The following is a 24,970-nucleotide window of genomic DNA, read 5'->3' as shown; positions in this document are numbered from 1 at the left end:
TTCCTCAGGTTTTTGACAAGACAGATGCTCAGCCACAATTTCTGCAGGCTTTAGCATGCAGTCCTATGGGTCACAGTCTCAAGGTAAGAGGTTGGTAGATCTGGACTGAAATGAGAGCTTTCTCCATTCAGACGCTTCTGGCTCACTGGAATTCTCTACACCAGACCGTGGCGGACGCTCAGTCGATGAATACAACGGAGATCCAGTGATAGTTGAGTACCCAGGGAATCAAGGGATATAGAGATAAGACAGGAAAGTGGAGACAGTGCAGAAGATTCTTATGTTCTAAAGACTTGTTTCATGTTAAAACTGAGTTCCTGAGAGATTGCGGCCCAGTCGACAGATCATGACGAAACGGTGTTAATAATAGAACATAGAACATAGAACATTACAGCGCAGTACAGGCCCTTCGGCCCTCGATGTTGCGCCGTCCTGTGAAATCCTAAAGTCCCTCTACACTATTCCCTTATCGTCATATGCCTATCCAATGACCATTTGAATGCGTTTAGTGTTGGCGAGTCCACTACTGTTGCAGGCAGGGCATTCCACGCCCTTACTACTCTCTGAGTAAAGAACCTACCTCTGGTATCTGTCCTATATCTATCTCCCCTCAATTTAAAGCTATGTCCCCTCGTGCTGGACATCACCATCCGAGGAAAAAGGCTCTCGATGTCCACCCTATCTAATCCTCTGATCATCTTGTATGCCTCAATTAAGTCACCTCTTAACCTTCTTCGCTCTAACGAAAACAGCCTCAAATCCTTCAGCCTTACCTCATATGATCATCCCTCCATACCAGGCAACATCCTTGTAAATCTCCTCTGTACCCTTTCCAATGCTTCCACATCCTTCCTATAATGTGGCGACCAGAACTGCACACAATACTCCAAATGCGGCCGCACCAGAGTTTTGTACAACTGCAACATGACCTCATGGCTCCGAAACTCAATTCCTCTACCAATAAAAGCTAACACACCGTATGCCCTCTTAACAACCCTCTCAACCTGGGTGGCAACTTTCAGGGATCTATGGACATGGACACCGAGATCTCTCTGCTCGTCCACACTACCAAGAATCTTACCATTAGCCTAGTACTCTGCCTTTCTGTTATTCCTTCCAAAATGAATCACCTCACACTTTTCTGCATTAAACTCCATTTGCCACCTGTCAGCCCAGCTCTGCAGCTTATCTATGTCCCTCTGTAACTATAATCTTTATTGTCACAAGTAGGCTTACATTAACACTGCAATGAAGTTACTGTGAAAAGTTGTTTTACTCAAATGAGTAAAAACTCAGCTGGGACACTGGGAGGCAGAGGTCTGTAATTCTGCATCCTGTGAATAAATCTACTGAAAGATCTGTGTCCTGCTTTATACTTCACCATCTGGCTTGAATCTGTTTAACATGGTGGCAGAGAGCGGTTACCTGAAGATGAAGATTCGAAACGAAGAAGAATTTGTTTCTTCAGGCAGAAGATTATAATTCGAGTTACTATTGCTGTTCGTAGTATATATAAAAGATTTGAAGGAAAATATAACTGGTCTGATTAGTAAGTTTGCATACGACACAAAGGTTGGTGGAATTGCGGATAGCAATGAGGACTGTCAGAGGATACAGCAGGATTGAGATCGTTTGGAGACTAGGGCGGAGAGATGGCAGATGGAGTTTAATCTGGACAAATGTGAGGTCATACATTTTGTAAGGTCTAATGCAGGTAGGGAATATATAGTGAATGGTAGAACCCTCAAGAGTATTCACAGTCAGAGAGATCTAGGTGTACAGGTCCACAGGTCACTGAAAGGGGCATCACAGGTGGAGAAGGTAGTCAAGAAGGCATACGGCATGGTTGCCTTCATTGGCCGGGGCATTGAGTATAAGAATTGGCAAATCATGTTGCAGCTATATAGAACCTTAGTTAGACCACACTTGGAGTATAGTGTCCAATTCTGGTCGCCACACTACCAGAAGGATGTGAAGGCTTTAGAGAGGGTGCAGAAGAGATTCACCAGGATGTTTCCTGGTATGGAGGGCGTTAGCTGTGAGGAGCGGTTGAATAAACTTGTTTTGTTCTCACTGGAACGACGGAGGTTGAGGGGCGACCTGATAGAGGTCTACAAAATTATGAGGGGCATAGACAGAGTGGATAGTCAGTGTCTTTTTCCCAGGGTAATGGGGTAAATTACTAGGGGGGGCATAGGTTTAAGGTGGGAGGGGCAAAGTTTGGAGGAGATGTTCGAGGCAAGTTTTTTACACAGAGGGTAGTAGGTGCCTGGAACTCGCTGCCGGAGGAGGTGGTGGAAGCAGGGACGATAGTGACATGTATCTTGACAAATACATGAATAGGATGGCAATAGAGGGATACGGAACCAGGAAGTGTAGAAGATTTTAGTTTAGATGAGCAGCATGGTCGGCACAGACCTGGAGGGCCGAAGGGCCTGTTCCTGTGCTGTACTTTTCTTTGTTCTTTATTCTTTGTGAAGAATGGTTGAAACCAAGTGTCAGGGATTTCTCATTAATCTTCTCTGAATCTGAATTTTATGACCAATGGAAGACTTAAGTAGATATATGGACACAGTTCCCCCCCTTACCAAAGAGAAAACAAGGGATGGCAGTGGCTTTATCAATTGCTAACAGAAGCAGAATCAGGTGCAGAGTATTTTTGGACCTGGAGCTTATTGATTGGACACTTAAGAAGATTTGGATAATCTGTTGAGTTTTATGGATAAAATGTAAAGGAAAGATGATGGGCAGGTTTGTCCGTTCCGCCACACATATTTTCGGGTGCGACGCACCCCTGCCGGCAGCAGGATTCTCCGTCCCGACAGCCGGCCATTTTGGGCATCCCCCATGCCATCGGGAAGCCCGTGGGTGTGAGTGCGCTACGGGAAAATCGGATGATCCCAACGATGGAGAATCCAGCCAAGTCTGTTTGACGCATTTGAGGTGCTCCACCTTTGCAGTGCGAGAAAGATGAATGGTTATTTCAAATAAAATTATATATCATGAAATTTAACTGATGATATACAGGCTTGCATAAATCCTATTTGGAAATTCCTGGTTCAAAATGTTAAATTCCACTAAAGTGTTGCACAGTCATAGGCTCCTGATCTTAACTGGAGTTAGATTCTCAGAAAGAGAAAGCTTTTGAGTCAGATTTAAAAATATTCCTTGGAAAGAAATCATATCCCACAGCCTTGGTGCCACAACGAGGACATTCAGCAGAGTTTCACAAGGTGAAGGATTCAATCCTCGTGGCATTTTGAGACCATTCAGAGGCCGCTGTCGTCAATACAATAGTGGAATCACAGACAATAGAAATGGGCATGGGGTCTTTTCATGGATCGAGAAGACGATAGGAATGGAGTCATTAAAACAAGTGATAGCTCACTTGGTTGCATGGTGTACCTAAAGACCAAGGAACTGATCATCGACTATAGGAAATGCAGCATGACACACAGACGGGGGGTCTGCATCAGTGGCTCTGAAGTGGAGATTGTCGATAGCTTTACGTTCCTGGGGGTCGCCATCACTAACAGTCTGTCCTGGTTCACTCACGTTGATGCAACAGTCAAGAAAGCCCAAAAACGTCTCTACTTCCTATGGAAGCTAAAGACATTTGGCATGCCTGCATCGACTCACACAAACATCTACAGATGTGCCATAGAGAGCATCTTATCCAGCTGGTATCACAGCCTGGTACGGCAACTGCTCGGCCCAAGATCGCAAGAAACTGCAGAGTGTGGTGAACTCAGCCCAACGCACCGCACAAGCTTGCCATCCTCACATTGATTCTGTCTTCACTTCCCGCTGCCTCAGGAAGGCAGACAGCAATATCAGGGAACCCTACCACACAGTTTTTGCCTTCTTCCAGACCCTTCCATCAGGCAGAAATCTGAAGACCCGCACATCCAGACATAGGAACAGCTTCTTCCCCACAGCTACTAGAATCAGCCACTTTCCCTCGGACTGATCTGTTCCTGGAAGAACGCTATTCACGATGCCCTTGCTCATGTATTTGCTTTGTTTGGCTCCTTGTTCCGCACTGTAACCAATCACTGTTTATCGATGTACCATTTGTCAATGTACTCTGTCGATTATTCTTTTTTATTGTCTATTATGTACGAACTGTGTGCGTTCCCTTGGCCGCAGAGAAATAATTCTCACTGTCATTCGGTACGTGTGATAATAAATCAAATCAAATCAAACACCAGGAATGCCATAAGAACCATGAACAGCTGTTTTGGATGTGATTCGAAACATCATTTGCAGTAAATTAACCAGAATGAAACAACAAGGTTTTCACAGTGACACATGACATAAGGTTTGGAACGGGACAAAGTTGATCAGTCTGAGGGAACTGTATTGGTTACAAGAAGCAGCAGTGAATGTACTCGGTGGGGGTTCATTTTCTGGTGCCGTATTGGACGGCAGTTGCACATCCGCAGTATGTGGAAGAAATTGGTTGAAACTTTAATTGGATTTATTCAGTAGTAAGGATTGAATTCAGTCCAAGGAATATGAAAGTGCTTATTGCTTCAGGTTTGGGAATGGCAACATGCTAAGTTCACTGAAAAGAGAGACGATTCCATGTAGAATAGTTGGGGGAAGCCATTTTATTAGTACAGATTAGTAGTCTCATATCGGATAAGATACCATTGCTGCCGAGCAAGAAATCCATGGAAAAAGGACAAATATAATCAAACATAGAACATACTGAAGCAGTTGACCGTGGAAAGTCATCGGGACATTATTTAATCCCTTTAACAAAACCTAGCATTGGAAAGAAAAGAGAATTCTAAACTAAAATGGGTCAACACTAGTCACCAATTATCAAACTGTTTTACAGGGACAAATGTTAGTTCCAAGAAATTGTTGACGGTCCTGGAAGAGGGATGATTGTTTGTAGTGTAATGGGCTGTCGTAAATATGGCAAAACAATTTGTTTCTCTTTGATTGTTTTGTAAATAATTGAAGTATATTATTCAGTTTATGTTTTAAAAAAAACAGGGGAATCTGTAAATGTTGTTGATTATATTGTTAAAAATACAGAGGCGATGGACATTGTTTGATTAAGGACTGAGAACACATATAAAGAGAGTTAGCTGCAACACCGGGTTAATAGATAGGAGGCAGAGATCTGTAACGCTGCATCCCGTGAATATTCCTATGACGAAGGAAAAAATCTGCCCCGGAAACCATCTGGCGTTAATCCATTTAACACCAGGACTCAGGTCAGAGAATGACTCATGGTTCATTAAACAGGAGCTCTGATCAGTAATTCTATCCTGCGCTACCTTGCTCCAAATTGATGCCCAAGTTTGCAGTGGGCAGAGAAAACTTCAAAGTCGAACCTGTTTTCTGGAGACCTCCCACCATCATTACAATGGAAGAACACCAGAAAGGTGATGGATTTTCAGGACCAGTGTTTACAATCTGAACAAGAAATGTGCCCTTAAATTTTCACATCTCGGGAGGGTCCAGGAGTTGCACGCGGTTAGGGGCTTCGGTAGAATCAGGCCTGTTTCCATATCTTTCCCCTCTATGTTGTTCCAAGTATGGACCCCAATCTGGAGCTGGTGTACAAGCAGCTGAAATTTTCTGTGAAAATAAAAGTGAAAAATGTTCAATCATTTCTTCCCAATTTTAACCAACCATAAATCTCCCAGGACGGCATTGAAAGGTGGAGCAGACCCAATGGGCTGAATGGCCCATTCCTGTTCCTATGTTTCTAAGTTCCAATGTTCCATCTGGAATAACAACTGATCTTCATCATATTATCCTGCAGTTTGTTCCAACACATGAATTATACCAAAAACTATTTAATCTGTACTAAAACTGTACTAATAAAATGGCTTCCCCCAATTTAAATTATAATACAGATTATGCACTCATGTCTAAACTCCAATTTCTCAGGCATTATTCTGACAGTGAGACACACTTAAGGAATCTTTATTGCGTTGAAATAATCATGGCTGAAAATACTTTACTACAGATATTGTCACACCATCTTCAAGAGATTTATTGGGTCAATTAAGTGCTTCCTCTTGAAGAAAAAATCAGGACATCAAAACCAGAACCATTTGATTCAGGTCGTACCACTAAGTGATTATAATTAACTATTATTAATGTCCAAGTTTCTCATTCTGGAACAAAGCTACGGGGATTAAATTGACCTGTGTAGGGGCTGCCTTTTGAGCTGTCTGGGGTCACATTAGGATGAAAAATGGTGCCCAAGATGCTTGCATGCACTTCAGCTGGGAAGTACTCAGGGCGCCATCTTGGTAAAGTGCAGACATGTCTGAAGCAGCTCCTCTGGAATTGCATTTGTAAATCAGGTGCCTGAAGCCTGCTTCTCGTTCCTGCTACCACTTTGCTTTGCTGTGAGGCAGTTGTGTACATTATGACATCCACTAAAACCAACTCGAAGCACCATTAAGAAAAAAACTCTGACAGCACAAAACTGTAATCAGGAAAGTCTTATCAGCATAGTCCAGTCACAAACACTTTGTACCTGGACAGAAACCCCTCTGATCTCCTCCGTTCTCCTCTCCCAAATCTTTTTGCGATAGGATTTGGAGTAGAGAGGAATACCCCAGGTGACCTTCTGAATGGGGAAGGGGGAAAATCCTTGTTGTCCCGAGAGGCCTTTACCACTGTCCAATGAAAATTCACCTCTGTTAATTATCAAGAGGAAAAAAATAAAAGTTTCTGAAAAAGATTATTTCTAACCCCAGCTATAATCGGAATTAGGATGATGAGGGAGAAGGCTGCAGACAACTGAAGCCCATTTGTCAGGATTAGATGAGCCCAAGGCAGCACGGTGGTACAGTGGTTAGCCCTGCTGCCTCACGGTGCCGAGGTCCCAGGTTCGATCCCGGCTCTGGGTCACTGTCCGTGTGGAGTTTGCACATTCTCCCCGTGTTTGCGTGGGTTTCGCCCCCACAACACAAAAATGTGCAGAGTAGGTGGATTGGCCACGCTAAATTGCCCCTTAATTGGAAAAATGAATTGGGTACTCTAAATTTATTTTTAAAAAAGGATTGGATGATCCCAGCAACAAATTAGCTTCTGACCTCCCTGACTATTAATGTCACGCAATCATGGGATTTCTGTTGAGCCTGCTAACCTGGCGATGTGTATACATTTAAATTAACTTCCTCAAGCGTCAGTGCAGAAAATTGAGAGTCATAGAATCATGAATTCCCTACAGTGCAGAAGGAGGCCATTTAGTCCGTCGAGTCCACAGTGACTCCCCAAAAGAGCAGCCCAACCAGGACCACTCGCGTGCCCACCTAACATCGGAATACGTAGGAGCAATTTAGCATGGCCAATCCACCTAATCTACACATCTTTGGATTGTGGGAGGAAACTGGAGCATCCGGAGGAAACCCACGCAGACAAAGAGAGAAGGTTCAAACTCCACACAGACAGTCACCCAAGGTCCCTGGCGCTGTGAAGCAGCAATGCTGACCACCGTGTTGCACCTCCAAACTGGAATGGAACTTACAATGCAATAGAAGGAGGTAGTAACCCATTAAAATGTGTCTCAGGCCAATCTGTGAAATACCACATGCTGTGTCACCATTTTACAATTTTATAACACAGCAGTGGGTGAATTCTCTTCCAGTTATTTACCAGCAAATTTGTGCCATTTTATTGAATATACTCATTATTAGAAATGGCGAAGAATATGTAGTAACAGGATTGGTTTCCCCTCCCTCCTGCTAATCAACTCGTGGGTGACGCTGGTGCTGTGCAGGTAGTAAGATGGCAACGAGCCTATTAACATCTCACTGTGTGTTGCCAATAAAGTTCTTGTTTGTTGGCACTAAACCTGCTCCTGCCTCAAGTATCACACTGGCAACGAGGATAAATCCGACTGATGCTGTGTGCTTCACCCTGGTTGCAGTGAGTGGCACAAAGTTCAGAAACAGCAAAGAGTGTCTTAAGGTCGAGGACACTTGAGGTGATCCCGGAAAAAGTGGTGGAAAAAAATGGATGAGAAAAAAAAAAACAGCTGAATATTTGCAAAAGTAAAACAAACAAAAAAACAATGCCCAACCTCGGCCCTCAACGCCGGGGCCTCCAGCTTTCACCGCACCCTGCCGTGATCGGCGCGACTGCTTTTCATTTTTGAAAATCTGTCGTGTTTTGTACCGGCAGGTCGTCACACCGCCACGGGGGGGAGCATTCCACAGAGCTGGAAGCTACAACGTAAAGCTGTTTAATAATGGGGATCCCCCTTTGCAATGTGTTTCACGGCAGTGGGAGGTGGCCCGCCTTTGACCTGTGACAGGATCTTCAGGTCCCGGCCCAACAATGGGATTTCCCATTGAACCCATCCTCCTCTGCCAAGAAACGTATGGCAGGAGTTTACCGTCGTTGGAACAGGAAGATCCCACGGGTGAGAATGGCTGGAAAATCCCCCCCCCCCACTATTTAATTGAAGGTAAATCCATGTAAATAAGGCTCACACCTGTCATAATATCCACTCATGTATATAATGAGATGCAGACAGGCAATGATTGACACACAGGATGACCAATGAACACACAACACAGAACAACCAATCACCAGACAGGACACCACCACTCACAGGGCATTAAGACTCCGGCTCTTTTCGGGACCCAGACACTGAGACAGTCAGAGTGCACAAGTCAGTGGACATTTTTGCCATGCGGTAGCTCGTATGTCTGGTCGAACCAGTAAGAGGTCGTCAGTAGGGTTAGTAGAGTGTCAACCCACAGCTGAACATGTACAGCCGTTCTTGTTCAAATAAACAGTCTTGGATCATCTCCGGTGGCAGACGTTTGTTTCTAGCTTCCCTGCATCCAGTTGCAGTCAACGTCAAACCAACCTGCCTAACACATCAACGCCCTTTCTTAGCATTAAACTGATTATACCACCGGCGGGAGCACGGAAAATCTCAATCCAAGAGCTCGCTGGCGCTAATCCTGGTTTGGCCCTCTCGAAGGACTTTCTGGCCATAACAGTATATGCACCCACATTTAACAGACCCACAAAATCACGCCATTGTGTTTGTATTCACAGTGGCAGGCTTAAGTTTCATAACAGAAATAGACGGTAATCTCGGGCTCAAAAGTTAGGAAGTGAATGAAATCAATATCAGCAGAGAAACAATTATTGGAGAAACTTAAGAAACAAAAATCCAACGAATCCCCAGGACATGAAGGCTGACAAGATGGGTTTTAAAAGGGTTTTAAAAGCTGCAGAGACAGTGGATGTGCCAATTATGATTTTCCAAAATTATTTTGATTCAGGAATGGTCACATTAGACAGGAAGTTGTGGGCAACACGGTAGCACAGTGGGTAGCACGGATGCTTCACAGCCCCAGAGTGCCAGTTTCGATTCTTGGCTTGATCACTGTCTGTCTGGAGTCTGCACATTCTCCTGTATCTGCGTGTGTTTCCTCCAGGTGCTCTGGTTTCCTCCCACAAATCCCGAAAGGCGTGCTGTCAGGTGATTTGGACATTCTGAATTCTCCCTCTGTGTACCTGAACAGGCGCCGGAATGTGGTGACTAGGGGCTTTTCACAGTAACTTCATTGCAGTGTAAATGTAAGCCTACTTGTGACAATAAAGATTATTATAATTAATTGGCAAGTAGTCCTCTACTTTTTAAGAAACGTGAAGCGAGAAAACAGTGAACAGCGGCCCAGTTAGCCTAATATCAGTTGCTGGGAAAATGCTGCAATCTATCATTCAGATTTCAGATGGTTTAGAGACAGATTGCACTTAGAAAGCATAATATGAATAGAAATTCAACATGGCTTTACAAAAGAAAAATTCACTGAAAAATGCGTTATCTTTTTTTTTAGATTATAACTAGGAGGTTAGATAAAGGGGAAACCAGTAATTGTAATATACCTGGATTTTCAAAAGGCATTTGACAAGGTACCACACAAAAGTTAATGAGCAAGATAAGGGTTGATAAAGTTGGGAGCAATATCTTAGCACAGAGTATTGGTTGACGGATCAAAAGCAAAGAGTGGAAGAGGGCAGGAAAGAGTAGGCAGTAAATAGTGGAATGTCGCAAGGATCAGTGCTGCGGTCATCTATTTACATTCTATATTAATGGTTTAGAGACAGAGGGCGAGAATCTTCTCAAATGCGGAGAATCATAAAGGCTGCCGTGGGACAGGCTGTGACGCACGGCAACCTTCACGCCGACTTCCGGGGCCGATTCTCCCCCCTCGGGCGGGGCTAGGAGCACAGCCCCTTGCGTCATGGCAGCACGGCCTTGACGACGGTCGTCAAGGCCGCATGTCAAGCGTCACATCAGCCGCGCATGCGCAGTTTACGTCTTTTCCCTCAGCCGCCCCGCAAGGCCTGGCGGCTTGATCTTGCTGGGCGGTGGAGGGAAAAGAGTGCGTCCGTTACGGACGCACGGCCCGCGATCGGTGCCCACCTTGGCACGGCCGTGGTACTGCCGTGTCAATCGGGCCCCCAGATGCCCCAAACGGGCATCTAGCGCCCGTTTCACAACGGCAGCAAGCAGGTGTGTTTGCTGCCGTGTTGAAACGGGTGTGAAGGCCGGGCCGCTCGGCCCATCGGCCTCGGAGAATCGCCACAAAAAACGGCGAGCGGCGATTCGTGGCGTGGGTCGGGCGTGGGGGGGAGAATAGCGGGAGGGCGTGAAAAATGTCGGGAGGCCCTCCTGCTATTCTCCCACCCGGCGTGGGGGGCGGAGAATTGCGCCCAGAGGCTGGGATTTTCTGACACCCCCGCAGCGGGCTTTATAGCTGCGGAGTTGAGTGGTCATTGGCCGGTAGTGTTGAATTGACTGTACTATATTTACATACATTGATCATGTATATTAATATACAGAGATCACTACAGTCATAATAATAGAAAAGCAGAATTTTGATGTAAAGATACCTCGAATTTGCAATCTTGAAAGTTCAGCACTTAGTCTGTCTTTAAGAGGAGCAGGTACAGGTCTAGATGGATGGATTACTGACTTGGCATCCTTCTTCAGTTGAATTTTGCACTGAAAAGGTAACGTACCCATACCTTAAAATACATTAAGGTATTCCTTTAAGAGTTGTTGAATGTCAACTTTGACCGTAGTCAACTGACAGGTATTCAAAATAATTATTTTAATGAGCTCCAAATCTTTGCACGCTTTAGCTCCAAGTAAAGATGAATGAGTATCATTTACTATCTCGAATCTTACTTGTTTTTGAACGTCTCTGTTTGTGACACTCGGGTAACACAAACCATGTGAGAAAATGGGATTACCATTAAAATCTCTTAATGAGCACTCTGGAGGTATCATCTCATCATGACTTTTTATCTTGGACAAGTCCTTGGAATTCAAAAGATTTGCCGAGGCTCCTGTGTCCAGTTTGAAAGTAATTAGAATTGTATTAATGTACACAGTAGTCATCCATTCGTTGCTAACGATAATGACTCTTTGATCTTTCGTTGCTTGAAGGTCCTATTCATATTCTTGATGAGCTGGCTTTGTTGCTTTAAGATGATTCTTGCTTGCTTGCAGATCATACTTGATGGACGATTCAACCATACCGACGAAGAAAATATTTTCTAATGAGAAAATATCATCATCTTCCCTGAAATCTTTTGTATGTTGATTTCTTCTTTTTTGTCCACAACTCTCACTTTGTAATATTTTTTCTGTGCAGGAGGAATGTGACTTGCAGATGAGAAACATAATGGTTTAACTTCTGACATCTTAAACAGCGTTTACCATAAGCAGGGCAGTTTTCCTTTAAGTGGGCATTGCCACACCTGTGACATGTAATCATGTTGTTGCCATGACATATTAGTGACGGACGCGGATGCGCAGACTTCTTCGATGTCTCGCATTTCTGTGCATAGTGCACATGTGCAGAGCCTGAAAATGCTTGTGAAGGATATCTTTGTTCCTCACAGTCTTCTGCTTTGCCTACAACACCATTTTGATTTTCTCTGCCTGGTGGTAGAGATTCTTGCTTTTTTCCTTTGGATAAAATGCTAAATACTGACTTTTGGTCTGTTCCATGGAGATGCACTTATCAATCGCGATTTATAACGTTAAATCATTTTACCGAATTAATGCTTCTCTGACTGTATCATCAAGTATACCATAAACAATCTGGTCTTTAACAAGTGAATCATGTAAATCTGCATAGTTACATGTTTTAACTAAGAGTTTGAGATCAGTGATGAAATTATTCACCGGTTCACCAATGTTTGGAACTTTGTGAAATTTCAAGCGTTCCAAAATTTAATTGGTCTGCAATGTTCATCGAACTTCGCTATAACTTGATCAAATTTGTTTTATCTTCACCAGCATTAAAATTAAAGGAATTGAAGATTTTGATTGCTTGCTCTTCTGCCAGGGACAGAGTAAAGCAATTCTTCAAGTTTCTGGTGCAGCTTCACTAGTTACTAAATAAAGTTGAAACTGCTGTTTGAACAATTTGCAATTCAGATTTAAATTACCAGTGGTCTTGAGATGTCTTGGTGCATGAACTTGGTCCTTTGAAAAGTTGTTTTCGTCGAAGTTGCCGATGTTGTGATGACGTCTGTAGTCGAAAAGTTGATGTTGATTTTTTTTTTTCTTCCTTTTTGTTCTAAGTCTTTATTAGGCTTTCTTAAAAGCTTTAAACACTCTAGTACCATGTTGTGTTACTTTACATAATATATATATTACTCTTTGAACCAGCCGAGTTGATGAAACAAATAATAGTCTTCTTTTAAAGACAAACTCATTTAATGAGCAATATAAATAATATTTGTGAGTCCTTTGTACTTAATACCCAACTAGTAAAAGAAATAAAATACAGTAAAGATAACCAACTAACTACACAATGTAATAATAAAATAACATAACTTCTCACTCTCTCGCTAATCTATGTCTTGTCTGTTCACTCTCCTAAAGCACACTCTCTCAGAAAGAGCGGGAAAGTCATTCCTGTACCATCTGATAGTGAGACATCTAGTGTTGAATTGAATGTACTACATTTACATACATTGATCATGCATATTAATATACAGAGATCACTACAGTCATAAGAATAGAAAAGCAGAACTTTGATTTAAAGGTGTGAAACTTGTAAGCATTGATATTCAAAAGAAGTTGGCTGTGCTCATACAAGAAACATATAAAATCAGAATTCAGGTGCAGCTAACATTTAGGAAAACAAATGGAATATAGCATGTTGCTGCAGTAGTAGAGGATATTGGCGAGACCACATCTGAAATACTGGGTGGAATTCTCCCATTTGGGACTAAGTCCCATGGCAAGGGCGGGAATGGGGAATGTTTCTTGTTGAGTCAGGCTGGCGGGTAACCACGCCATATATTCCTGCTCCAACCAAATTAATTATGCACCCAAAGATTTTGCAACATATTGGCCTGTAACTTCTGCAGAGTGGCACCTCCGCCGGGTTGCCACTCTTGCCAGATTTACCTGCGCTGGGACTGCGAAGTCCCTGTCTCGCCCAACCTTCCTCACTCAGGCTGAGTGAGAGAGGAGCGATTAAGCATCGCCCCGGCGGCATCGTCATGGAGTAACTGGGGTGCAGAGAGGTAAGTCACTGAGCCCCCCCCCCCTCCCATTTTCCAACAGTACCTGCCTTAAAGGGAATGTCTAAAGGGACAATTTACAGGAAGTGGGTTCAGGAAATTGGGGGGGGTCGGAGCTGGGGGGGGGGGGGGGGCGGGGGGGGGGGGTGGGGGGGTGGGGGGGGGGGAGTCGTTCCGGGAGGTGGCTTAGTCCAGAATGGTTAGTCCGGGAGGAAGGTGGCACAGTCCGGATGGAGGGTCAGTTTGGGAGTAAGGGAGGGGGTTCAGTTCTTGAGGGGTGGGGTTGGACTGGGTCGCACCAGGCGGGGTGTTGAATGGAGGACAAGTACTGTGTGTGGGGGTGGTTCCGGGCATTTCGGGGATATGGGCATGTGGATGATCAGGTGGGTCCCCTGGGGGGTTTGTGTGTGGGGGTGTCCCGTGTGGGGCTGAGTCAGAGTGTTTATATAGTTACTCTGTATTGCAAAGGTCTTTTTTAACATTCATTCTCTTTCAGAGTAACCAAATCTGGTAGAATCATCCGCAGTTAGCAATTTAAATCACTTCTGTCAGATCATTCCCAGCCCTGCGCACTTGCCCAGAGGAATTGACAGGTAATTGCTGGGCAAACCCTTACCTGGGAACTTCCGAGTGGGATTCCCAGTGTAACATGGGGGTACTTCCTAAACGTGATGCTGGGGAACCCTGATGTTATGCCTATGGTGGGACAGGCATTATGGTGAAATAACGCCATCGTATCTAGCTGATGTATTCAAACGACACCCAACATCACTGGCCCACCTTTGACAAAGAAGGTGAATCTCCAGAAACAGTCTGAAGCTGGAAGGTGGACCTCCTCGGTGACATTGCATTTGGAAGATCCACCTGCAGATGCTCCCTCCACCCACTGCTGTGATGTTCTGGGGTCCAGAGTTGCCTGTGGCCTCCATCCTAAACTCCAGAAGCAGCCCGAGGCATGGTTCAGTTGAGTCCTGATTTCTGAACGACACATTATCCCAGACGTGTTCTGGACCGGCCAATTTTCCCACTGGCTTTGGGGAGAATCGGGTGGGTGTAGATGATTACAGTCAGGCAATCACCTGCATTCCATTAGCGGGATGTAATCGGTTTCACACAGGCCTGTAGCGAGTTTACTGAGCTGACAAGGTGGACACCAGCTGAAGCTGCCACAGGAAATTCACACTGGTGTGAAACCGATTTTTGGACCCCACAAAATTCTGCCCGCAGTACAGCAAAGGTTTACTAAATTGGTCCCTAGGATGAGGGGTTTGTCCCAAGTTGAGAGGCTGAGCTATTTTCTCTGACGTTTGGGAGAATGAGAGGCAATCTCACTGAAGCCTACAATCCGGGGCGAGCCCTTTAATTGTGTTTATGGGGGGCATGGTAGCACAATGGTTAGCACTGTTGCTTCACAGCGCCAGGGTCCCAGGTTTGATTCCCGACTCGGGTCACTGTCTGTGCGGAGTCTGCACATTCTCCCTGTGTCTGCGTGGGTTTGCTCCGGGTACTCCAGTTTCCGGTAATTTGGACATTCTGAATTCTCCATCTGTGTACCCGAGGGAGTAACTTCATTGTAGTGTTAATGTTAGCCTACTTGTGACAATAAAGATGATTAAGATTATTTTTAAAAATTATCTGAAGTGGCTTGAGAGGGTAAATGCTGAGAGACTGTTTTCTTTGGTCAGGGAATCTAAAACACGTGAGCACAGTCCAAGGATAAGGGGCCAATCCTTTTGGACTGAGGGGAAATGGCTTAAGTAAGAGGATCGTGAATCTTTGGAATTCTCTGCCCCAGAGCATTGTGGGTGTTCCACCGTTGAATATGTTTAAGATTGAGGTGGGCACACTTTTCACCTCTCTGAACATTAAGAGATATGGGAAAAGGGGAATGGCAGAATGGTTCAACAGGCCATATGGCTTCATCCTGCGCCTATTTATTGTGTGCTTATTCCTATGTTCTTTACTTAGCCATGGATGGTGCACCCCTTCTCATAATGTCATTCTTCTCAATTAAATATATCATTGTTGAGTTATGAAATACCTTCTTAAATGTCTGCCGTTGCCTCTATACCATCTTAACTGTCCACCTATTATCCCAGCCCACTGCAGCCAACAATGTCTTCATACTTTTGTAATTGCTTTTAGTTAATTTAATGTTTCCGACCCAGGTTTCTAATCCTCAAACTAAATCTGCAATGTTATCTATCATGTTGGGATCACTCCCGACGGAGGATCTTTTACTCTGAGATTATTCATTAATCTTTTCTCATTGCACATTATGGGTTTGGAAGGAGCACTTATTGGTTGTCCCACCTTTTCGCTCAGGCAGTCACATTTGGATATTTTTTGTTCAAAGGGCCGATAAGTAAATTTCGGCAAGATAAGGTTCGGCATGATAAGGTGAATTTCAAAAAAGGATTAGGCACCAGTTTCAGAATCGTAAATCCCGCCCCCGCCAGCTGCCGAATTCTCCGGCGCTGGGGATTTGGCAAAGGCGGGAATCGCGCCGTGCCGGTTGGGGGCTCTTGGCAGCGCCGCCCCCCAGCGATACTCCGGCCCGTGATGGGCCGAGTGGCCGCACGTTTTCGGCCGGTCCCCCGCCGGCGTAAATTAAAACAGGTCGTTACCGGCGGGACCTGGCTCCGCGGGCGGCCTCCGGGGTCCTCGGGGGGGCGTGGGGGGATCTGGCCCCGGGAGGTGACCCACGGTGGCCTGGCCCACAATCAGGGCCCACCGATCTGCGGGCGGGCCTGTGCCATGGGAGCACACTATTCCTCTATGTTGGCTGCTGTCAGCCTCCGCGATAGCCGACGCAGAGATGAACCCCATGCGCATGCGCTGGAATGACGCCAGCACACGCTGGCGCTCCTGCGCATGCACCAATTTGCGCCATCCGGTGGAGGCCTTTCAGCGCCAGTTAACGTGGAGCCAAGCCCCTTATGCGCCCATTCGCCATTTCTCAGTGATTCCTGTCATTCTGCCAATTTTGAATCCATGATGCTGCAGTGCTTTTTATTGAATGGAACTTGTGGAAATTAACTTTGCTGACAAGCTTATACGTGGCCCTTAATCAAATTTATTTTGAAAGTCCAGGGGCTGGATTCTCCATTCCCTGACGCTGAAATCACGTTCGGCGACGGGGCAGAGACACCGTTTTGGTATCTATCATGTTATGATCACTCCCACCATGTGCATTCGCAGCCTTGGAACTGGAAGTGCTGAGGGCCTTATCGGCAGCTCGAGCTGCGAGATCTACCCTACCCCTGCTAGCCCCCAGCAAAACGGCGAATCGGTTTTCCTGGCATAAAAGACCACCGTTTTCATGCCGACGTGCGGACTTAGTTTCCAAAGCAGAGAATCCAGCCCTATGTACCTCACCAGCTGCATAACCCTCATCTACCCTCTCTGTAATAATAATCCTTTTGTACCAATCTTTATTGTCATAAGTTGGCTTACATTATCACTGCAATGAGGTTACTTTGAAAATCCCCTAGTGGCCACATTCCGGCGCCTATTCGGATACACGGAGGGAGAATTCAGAATGTCCAAATTGCCTAACAGCACCTCTTTCGGGACTTGTGGGAGGAAACCGGAGCACCCGGAGGAAACCCACGCAGACACGTGGAAAGCAACTCCGCACAGACAGTGACCCAAGCCGGGAATCGAACCTGGGATTTGGCGCTTCGAAGGAACAGTGCTAACCACTGTGCTACCGTGCCGCCCAAAACCAGCAACAAAACTTTATCAACTTATTTGGTGGTGATATTCCCTCAGAAAACCTGTCCTGCCCTTCCGAACGACTGCTAGTTTTATCTCAGCTTATTGTTTTTCAAAGCTTTCCCACCACAAGTTAAACTGACTGCCCTGTATTTCCTGGATTAACCTTACACAGGTGTTGGAACAAGGTGTAACATTTGCAATTCTCCAGTCCAATGGTACTCAGTACCTTCACAGGATGGAATATTATGACCATTGCCTCTACAATTCGCACCCTTCCTTCCCTCAGTTTTCATGGAGGCATGTGATCCGGTTCTGGTGAACCTTAAATACAGCCTGCCTTTCTGATACCTCCTTTATCAATTTCTAATACACCCATTGGCTTCAGTGTCTGCCTGTTGTGTGATTGGATGTTGGAGGGTGAGGGTCAACAGCCAGGTGCAAAGGCAACATCCCTTTTCTCCAAACAACCAGCCTTTGGTTATTCCTGTTGTCATTAAAATGGTGGGAACTGCTGACTGCCTTTCGGAGGGAAGGAATTGCAGCTGCTAATTTAGCAGCATTCCCAGAATACTTGGAACTTCCTGAAAATGGCTGCTTACACTAACTATCAGTGATCTTCCACTGTAAGTATGGTGAGCACTGGGAGTCTTGCCAGAAATTCTTCTATTTAGTTTTTGAAAGAATTGAAGATGTTTCCTTACCTGATACAAGGTGGAGCCCTCAGCTTGGACAACTCTCACAATGGCAACAATGGGGATCCACATAATATTGAAGGTGACCAGAGACCAGCCAAGTGCTGTGGCCCACACAGGGTACTCAACAGATCCATATGTTGGTGTGGCAAAGGTTGCTAATGACCAGATGAAGATTACCTGAGTGAAATAATTATACAAAGCATGACTGGAAACAGAATGATACAGTAATAGCAGCATAAATCATGAAAAGATGTAATATCTCCTTACTGCCAGCAAACACGGAGAGATAAAAATCCAACACGCTCGCCACCACAGCCAGAAGAGCCAAGTCCTTTCCCCAATCATCATCTCAATGTCTTTGATGAATCTGTTTACCCCTGTGAACAACAAGGAAGCAGAGAGACACAATCACTTGGTTTGTCCAGTCGTCAGGGCAGCTTGTTCACTGCCGAAATTCACCTTGTCCTGGGTGTCACTAATGAACAGGTTAAATCAGAGAAAGGATCACTCAGGATTTCAAACATAATTAATAAATGATGTCTTGATGTCAGGTGTCAGGTTCCGCTTGATAAAGCACACATGAAGTGCCTTGGACATTTAATTGTGTTTATAGATGTTATGTAAATGCAAATTGTTTTCTCACTTATGAACGCCTATAGCAAAATGGCATGTGTAGAACAGTTTACAGAACACCCATTCACAAATCTTTTGAAAAGAATTACTGTTCCAATAACCATATAAAAGTATCAACGAGACCATAAAACCAAAATAATATCGAGAGTTTGGCAAAATAGATCACAGAGAAATAACTATCAAGAGCTTTCTCCAGATTCCCGGACAACTTAATTATGCATGTATAGCTGCAATCCCATCTCAAAGGATTATCTGAATGTGGGAATACTTGTGAATGGGTGTTTATTAATCCTAAACAGTACCACACATGTGCCATTGCTTCTATAGTGTTCACTGGTTTTGTACATAGTGTATACTGAGTGAATGGGCAAGGAAAGATGATGTGTCAGTCAGGTTGGGGGTGGGGTGGGGGCGGTGTGTATGGTGCCTTTAATACAAATGGGATGAAGTCGATTGGGACCAAGGTGGATCTTTTAACCAGCCCACCTCGGCACTTGACTGTCCCCATTACTGCCTCAGGCGTCCTTCGAGAGCTGGCACAACCGGCTCAGTCGCATTCCGTCTCCTCCCAAAATGTCACGTTGGATCTTTCTACTGTGATAAGGGCAGCATGGTAGCATGGTGGTTAGCATAAATGCTTCACAGCTCCAGGGTCCCAGGTTCGATTCCCGGCTGGGTCACTGTCTGTGCAGAGTCTGCACGTCCTCCCCGTGTGTGCGTGGGTTTCCTCCGGGTGCTCCGGTTTCCTCCCACAGTCCAAAGATGTGCAGGTTAGGTGGATTGGCCATGATAAATTGACCGTAGTGTCCTAAAAAGTAAGGTTAAGGGGGAGGGGTTGTTGGGTTACGGGTATAGGGTGGATACGTGGGTTTGAGTAGGGTGATCATGCTCGGCACAACATTGAGGGCCGAAGGGCCTGTTCTGTGCTGTACTGTTCTAAGTCTAAGTCTAAGTGCGATGAGCTGGGAAATTTCCCAAATAGAGATACCCGCCTCAGTTGCAACAATCTACACTTTAATCTTCACAGTGGCCACCCCTAATACTACCATGGATAGTTGCATCTGCAACAATTAGATTGGTGAAGACACAGTCAAGTAGGTTTGTCCCCTCATGTTGATTCATCATTTGGAAGAAATTGGGGAGTTCAGACACGAAGAGTAAACTATTCTCTGCCATCAACCAGATTATCCATCTCGGCAAAATCCTGCCGAATAGGTTCTCACTCTAGGAAAGTCTCACATTTCCCATCCGTACTGAGATGGATGTTATCGGAATGGGGGAGGCTCAAATGGAGTCATCCTTCCTGAGCTGAAGAATAGAAAGTGGATTCAGGATGGTCAAAAGAAATATCATGAACATACTGAAGCTGAACATGCCCCGTTGCTCAATCTGCCTTGATTATTGGGAGAAACCAGGAGCTGACTTGAGTCAACTAGGATGGCACGGTAGCACATTGGTTGGCACTGTTGTTTCATAGTGCCAGGGTCCCAGGTTCGATTCCCGGTTTGGGTCACTGTCTGTGCGAAGTCTGCATGTTCTCCCTGTGGCTGTGTGTCTTTCCTGGGTTACGGGGTCAGGGTGGAAGTGTGCAATTAAGTAGGGTGCTCTTTCCAAGGGCTAGTGTAGACTTAATGGGCCAAATGGCCTGCTGCACTGTAAATTCTATGATTTTATATGGTAAACTCAAGATCGGCATCAACTGTCATCAGCAATTGGCAGAAAAAATGCCTGTGGCAAATCTTCAATAACCAGGTGTAATCCAGCACGAATGAGGGGAACCTGAATGAAGGATGCAGAAAGAAGGTGTTAAGATCTCAATTAATGTTATAATTGGATGGGAACTCCCGATGAAGCCCTGTGTGTACCGGCCCCGCTCATCGTACCAGGACCTCACGGACCGGGCATGCAGGAGGAGACTCCGGATGAGCCAAGAAACCGTCGCCCATATCTGCCACATGATGGCACACCTGGCACCGCGTGGCACTGGGGGAGGCCATCAAGGTTACGGTGGCCCAAACTTTTTATGCCACGGTGTCATTCCAAGTACCGAGTGGGGACCTGTCCGGCATCTCGCTGGCATCGGTGCACCGGTGCATCCGGGCAGTGACAGATGCCCTACATGCCATTGCGGACCGCTACATCCAGTTTCCTGTGCACCGGGCCAGCCAGGATGCCCGGGCAGCGGGCTTCGCTGCCATGGCCAGGATGTCCATGGTCCAGGGGGCGATCGATGGGATGCACCTCGCCGTGTGGCCACCTGTGGATAACAGGGTTGTTTTCACGAATAGGAAGGGGACTTATTCCATGAATGTGCAGGTTGTTGATCCTGCACATCTGCACCCGGTACCCGGGCAGTGTACATGGCTCATTCGTATTGGCGCCATCTTTCATCCCCACCGTGTTCGAGTACCCGGCTGGGGGCTTCGTGGTGACAGGGCTTACCCGTTGCTGTCATGGTTGATGACGCCTATACGGAGGCCACAGACTGACGCGGTGAACTGCTACAGTGATGCCCATGCAGTGACCAGGGTGTGATAGAGAGGTCCTTTGGGCTGCTAAAGATGCGCTTCAGATGCCTGGACCGCTCTAGAGGAGCCCTCCAGTACCCGTCAGATAGGGTTGGCCGCATCGTTGTGGTCTGCTGCATCCTGCACAACATAGCCCAGCGGGGGGAGTGGTGGGGGCAATGTCCTGCAGTCAGAAGAGGGGGAAGGGGAGGAGCAATAAGACGAGGCGCAGACCTCCCCAGACGAGGAGGATGGGGGCAATGGTCAGGACAGACGGGCTGGACATGGATGGGAGGCTGCCCACCATTACTGGCTGGGCCAACGCGCATGGGACAAGTTGATAGCCGCCCAGTTCACGGACTAAGGAGGCATGGGAATCGCCGAGTATGGGTACAGAATGCACACTCCTGCACCAGCCTACCACCCTGACCCCACCATGTAGAGGCTCTGGGCTCTACATCATTGGACAATGTCTGACCCAAGGCCACAGTACCATCCTCCACCCGGACCATCCCTGCATGCGGCCGTTAAACTGCAGCGCACGGTCCCGTCGTCTGCCCGGGCGGATGGCGAGAGCGACCCGGGGGGAGGGGAGGGGCAAACTCACCTGAGGCCGACGTTCTATCACCCCTCACACACACACACACACACTCTGGCGCTCACCTCACACCACACCCCCGCACGCATCGGAGAGAGCACAAAGGCAGCTTCTGTAGGTGTGAAAGTGATTGTAACAACAAACAGTTCATATACGTGGCCTAGCCCCTATAACTAATCTGTGCCCTGCACCCTTGCCAACTTACTCAGTGCCTAATTTTTTGGCCTTACGGGCCCTTTGACTAGGTCTAGGTGGTTCCCCAGATGGTACAGCAGAGCTGGAGGTGGACTCCTGTGATTCCTGCCCTGTGACTGGGGACCCCTTTGGCGGCCGTTTCCTGGGGCGGCCCGGCCTAGATGGGCCAGGCTGCGACGCGGGGGGGGGGGGGGGAGGGGGGGGAGGAGGGGCGGGGGGGGCGCCTTTTGTGCTGCGATGCCGCGCGCGTCCGTGATGGGTGCGCCGTCGCGAATGGCGTCACGCCGCTGCTAGCCCATTCCCGGCCGGAGAATTCACGACGTTCTTGGGGGTCCGACGTAGGAGTCATTCGCGCCGTTTTTGCCGCCAGATTCGGGCCATCACGCTGATTCACAGAGAAACCCGCCACTGTTTTCTTCACCATTACTCCATAGTATGGCTTTTTTATAGCAAGGCTGAGAGAGATGGTCCCCTTTAGTCCTCGAAGACCAATTGCTTCTCTCTCACTACATATCATCAACTGCAATCAAATTAGTTAAATTAAAACTTAAAAGCTTCTCTACCTTCCAAGGCCCCAGTTGCTAAGCAACCATTGCTGGTTTATTTATACTTCTCGCTGTCTGCCTCGCTGAGCTCAGCAGAATCACAGATGGAATTGAAACCAGCCCACACACATACAAACACCATTGTCCAGCCTAAATTTTACCTAGGTTTTATCCTTCTCGGCACAGGAACATTAACGTAAACTCACTTAAATCCTTACCTCATTTCTAACAATACAAATATAAATCCCGTAAAACTACCTTTATTTTCCTAACACAGACCTTAATCAAGGGTCATCTTGATCTGAAAAATTAACTCTGCTTCTCTCCAGAGGTGCTATCTGTCCTGCTAGTTATTTAAAGAATTTACTGTTTTTATTGCAAAAGGGATTGCCTGTCTTATATTGGCTTTTGGAATTAAATGGGAAAAGATCCTTGATAGTTAAGTATGGTAAGTAAAAAAGGTGAAATCCGCCATAGTCCCCAATGACCATAGGCTGCTTTCCTCTTTGAGGGGCAGAGCTGACTGGTGGTGATTTAACCTGAGGATCACCACACCTCAGGTGAGGGGCAAGGTTGGGAAGACTGGGGGGAACGTCACGAATAACCTCGGCGGGCACGGAAAATTAACCCTTGCTGTTGGCATCACGAACTAGCTGTCCAGTCAACTGAGATAAACCACCCTCCGCGAAGGATTATACTTGGATTTCCAATGAAGACCTATTCATACCTTCTGACCCAATACATTTCTCTTCCTTCTTCTGAACAGACAGACGGTTTGCTATTTCATTTGTTTCCTGGGTGCAGAAATTATCTTACTTTCATTTCTATTGAAATTAATGCTAATGGTAATTAGTTAGTTTTACACCCACCAGTAAATTGAAATTTTCCACATGAAAACCCACTTGGTAAAATTATTTTATTCAAATACTTTTCTTGTTGCATTTACCATATATCCAGCTGAGACCAATGAGTTCCAGCAGAGCCGATACAATGAGACCCCATCCGATGCAGAAATGGTCAATTAAATTTATCCAGTAAATTCCAGCCTAACAAGAAATGAAAAATTAGAAAATGCGCTGCAAATGATTATCATAATACAGTAAAATCATTGTTATCCAGCTGGCGTGGCGAATGTGTTGCCAATTAATCAAATACGGCAGTTAACAGAATGTCCCATTTACCTATGGAATACAGCACAGTGCTTGAAATAATAGGGAAATGCTCTTTTTACCTTGAATCGTCAAGAGTTTGATTCATTTACAGGTTGTGGACGACACTGGATAGGCCAGCATTTATTGTCTGTGTCTAATTGCCACTGAGAACACAGAACATAGAAAAATACAGCACAGAACAGGCCCTTCGGCCCACGATGTTGTGCTGAACCTTTGTCCGAGATTAATCATAGATTATCATAGAATTTACAGTGCAGAAGGAGGCCACCCAGCCCATCGAGTCTGCACCGGCTCTCGGAAAGAGTACCCTACCCAAGGTCATCACCTCCACCCTATCCCCATAACCAAGTAACCCCACCCAACACTAAGGGCAATTTTGGACACTAAGGGCAATTTATCATGGCCAATGCACCTAACCTGCACATTTTTGGACTGTGGGAGGAAACCGGAGCACCCGGAGGAAACCCACGCACACACGGGGAGGATGTGCAGACTCCACACAGACAGTGACCCAAGCCGGAATCGAACCTGGGACCCTGGAGCTGTGAAGCAATTGTGCTATACACAATGCTACCGTGCTGCCCGAGAAGGTGGTGGTGAGCTGCCTTCTTGAACTGCTGCAGTCCTGTGGTGTAGATACACCCACAATGATGTCAGCAATTTCCAAGATTTTGTTCCACAACAGTGAAGGAACGGCGATATATTTCCAAGTCAGGGTAGTGAGTGACTTGAGGGAGAACTTCCAGGTGGGCGTGTTCCCATGTGTTTCCTGTCCTTGTCCTTCCAGGTGGGAGCAGTCATGGGTTAGGAAGGTGCTGCATAGGGAGTATTGGTGAGTTCCTGCAGTGCATTTGAAGTTGGATACACACAGCTGCCACTGTTTGTCGGTGGTGGGGGGTTTAAATGTTTGTGGAAGGGATACCAATCAGGCAGCCTGCTTTGTCCTGGATGGTGTTGAATGTTGTTAGAGCTGCACTCATCCAGGCAAGTGGTGAGTATTCACATTCCTGACTTGTGCCTTGAAGATAGTGGACAGGCTTTATGTTATTCTCTAAGTCTGAATAAAGAATGTAGACTTCCAGTGAACACAAATACTTTATTCAGTGGGCTTGTTCTGTTTCCAGAGCTTAACTAGATATAATACAGTCAAGAGGTATGACCAGTGAAGCTAAGGTAAGCTGCCTATGCTGAGCTGTCTCTGTCTGCTGCTGCTCACCAGCCCTGTGCTTCTGAAAGAGGCAGATCCTACCTTGGGCTGGCCCCTATATACCCGTCTCTGATGCTGCCCTCTAGTGATGGTGTGGCTGTTACATCTGTCTGTAGTCCCTGGTGTATGTGCAGATGTACAGAT

The 24,970-nt window shown here is 46.1% G+C and overlaps 1 protein-coding gene across 2 annotated transcripts in view; it reads right to left on the bottom strand.

Annotated features, from left to right (window-relative positions):
• Positions 1 to 4,448: 4,448 nt before the first annotated feature.
• Positions 4,449 to 24,970, bottom strand: part of LOC119951660 (sodium- and chloride-dependent neutral and basic amino acid transporter B(0+)-like) — a 101,870-nt gene continuing 81,348 nt past the window's right edge. For both annotated transcript variants that reach the window (XM_038774849.1, XM_038774848.1), the window contains 4 exons: positions 23,394 to 23,493; positions 18,237 to 18,346; positions 17,976 to 18,146; positions 4,449 to 5,598 (listed from right to left, as the gene is read on the bottom strand). In XM_038774849.1, coding sequence (XP_038630777.1) covers positions 5,461 to 5,598; positions 17,976 to 18,146; positions 18,237 to 18,346; positions 23,394 to 23,493 — 519 coding nt within the window. In that variant the 3' untranslated portion in view covers positions 4,449 to 5,460. The remainder of the gene's footprint in view (positions 5,599 to 17,975; positions 18,147 to 18,236; positions 18,347 to 23,393; positions 23,494 to 24,970) is intronic.

Source organism: Scyliorhinus canicula, chromosome 17 (genome assembly GCF_902713615.1).
Source record: "Scyliorhinus canicula chromosome 17, sScyCan1.1, whole genome shotgun sequence".
Taxonomy (NCBI): Eukaryota; Metazoa; Chordata; class Chondrichthyes; order Carcharhiniformes; family Scyliorhinidae; genus Scyliorhinus; species Scyliorhinus canicula.
This window is presented reverse-complemented; position numbering and strand designations above follow the sequence as displayed.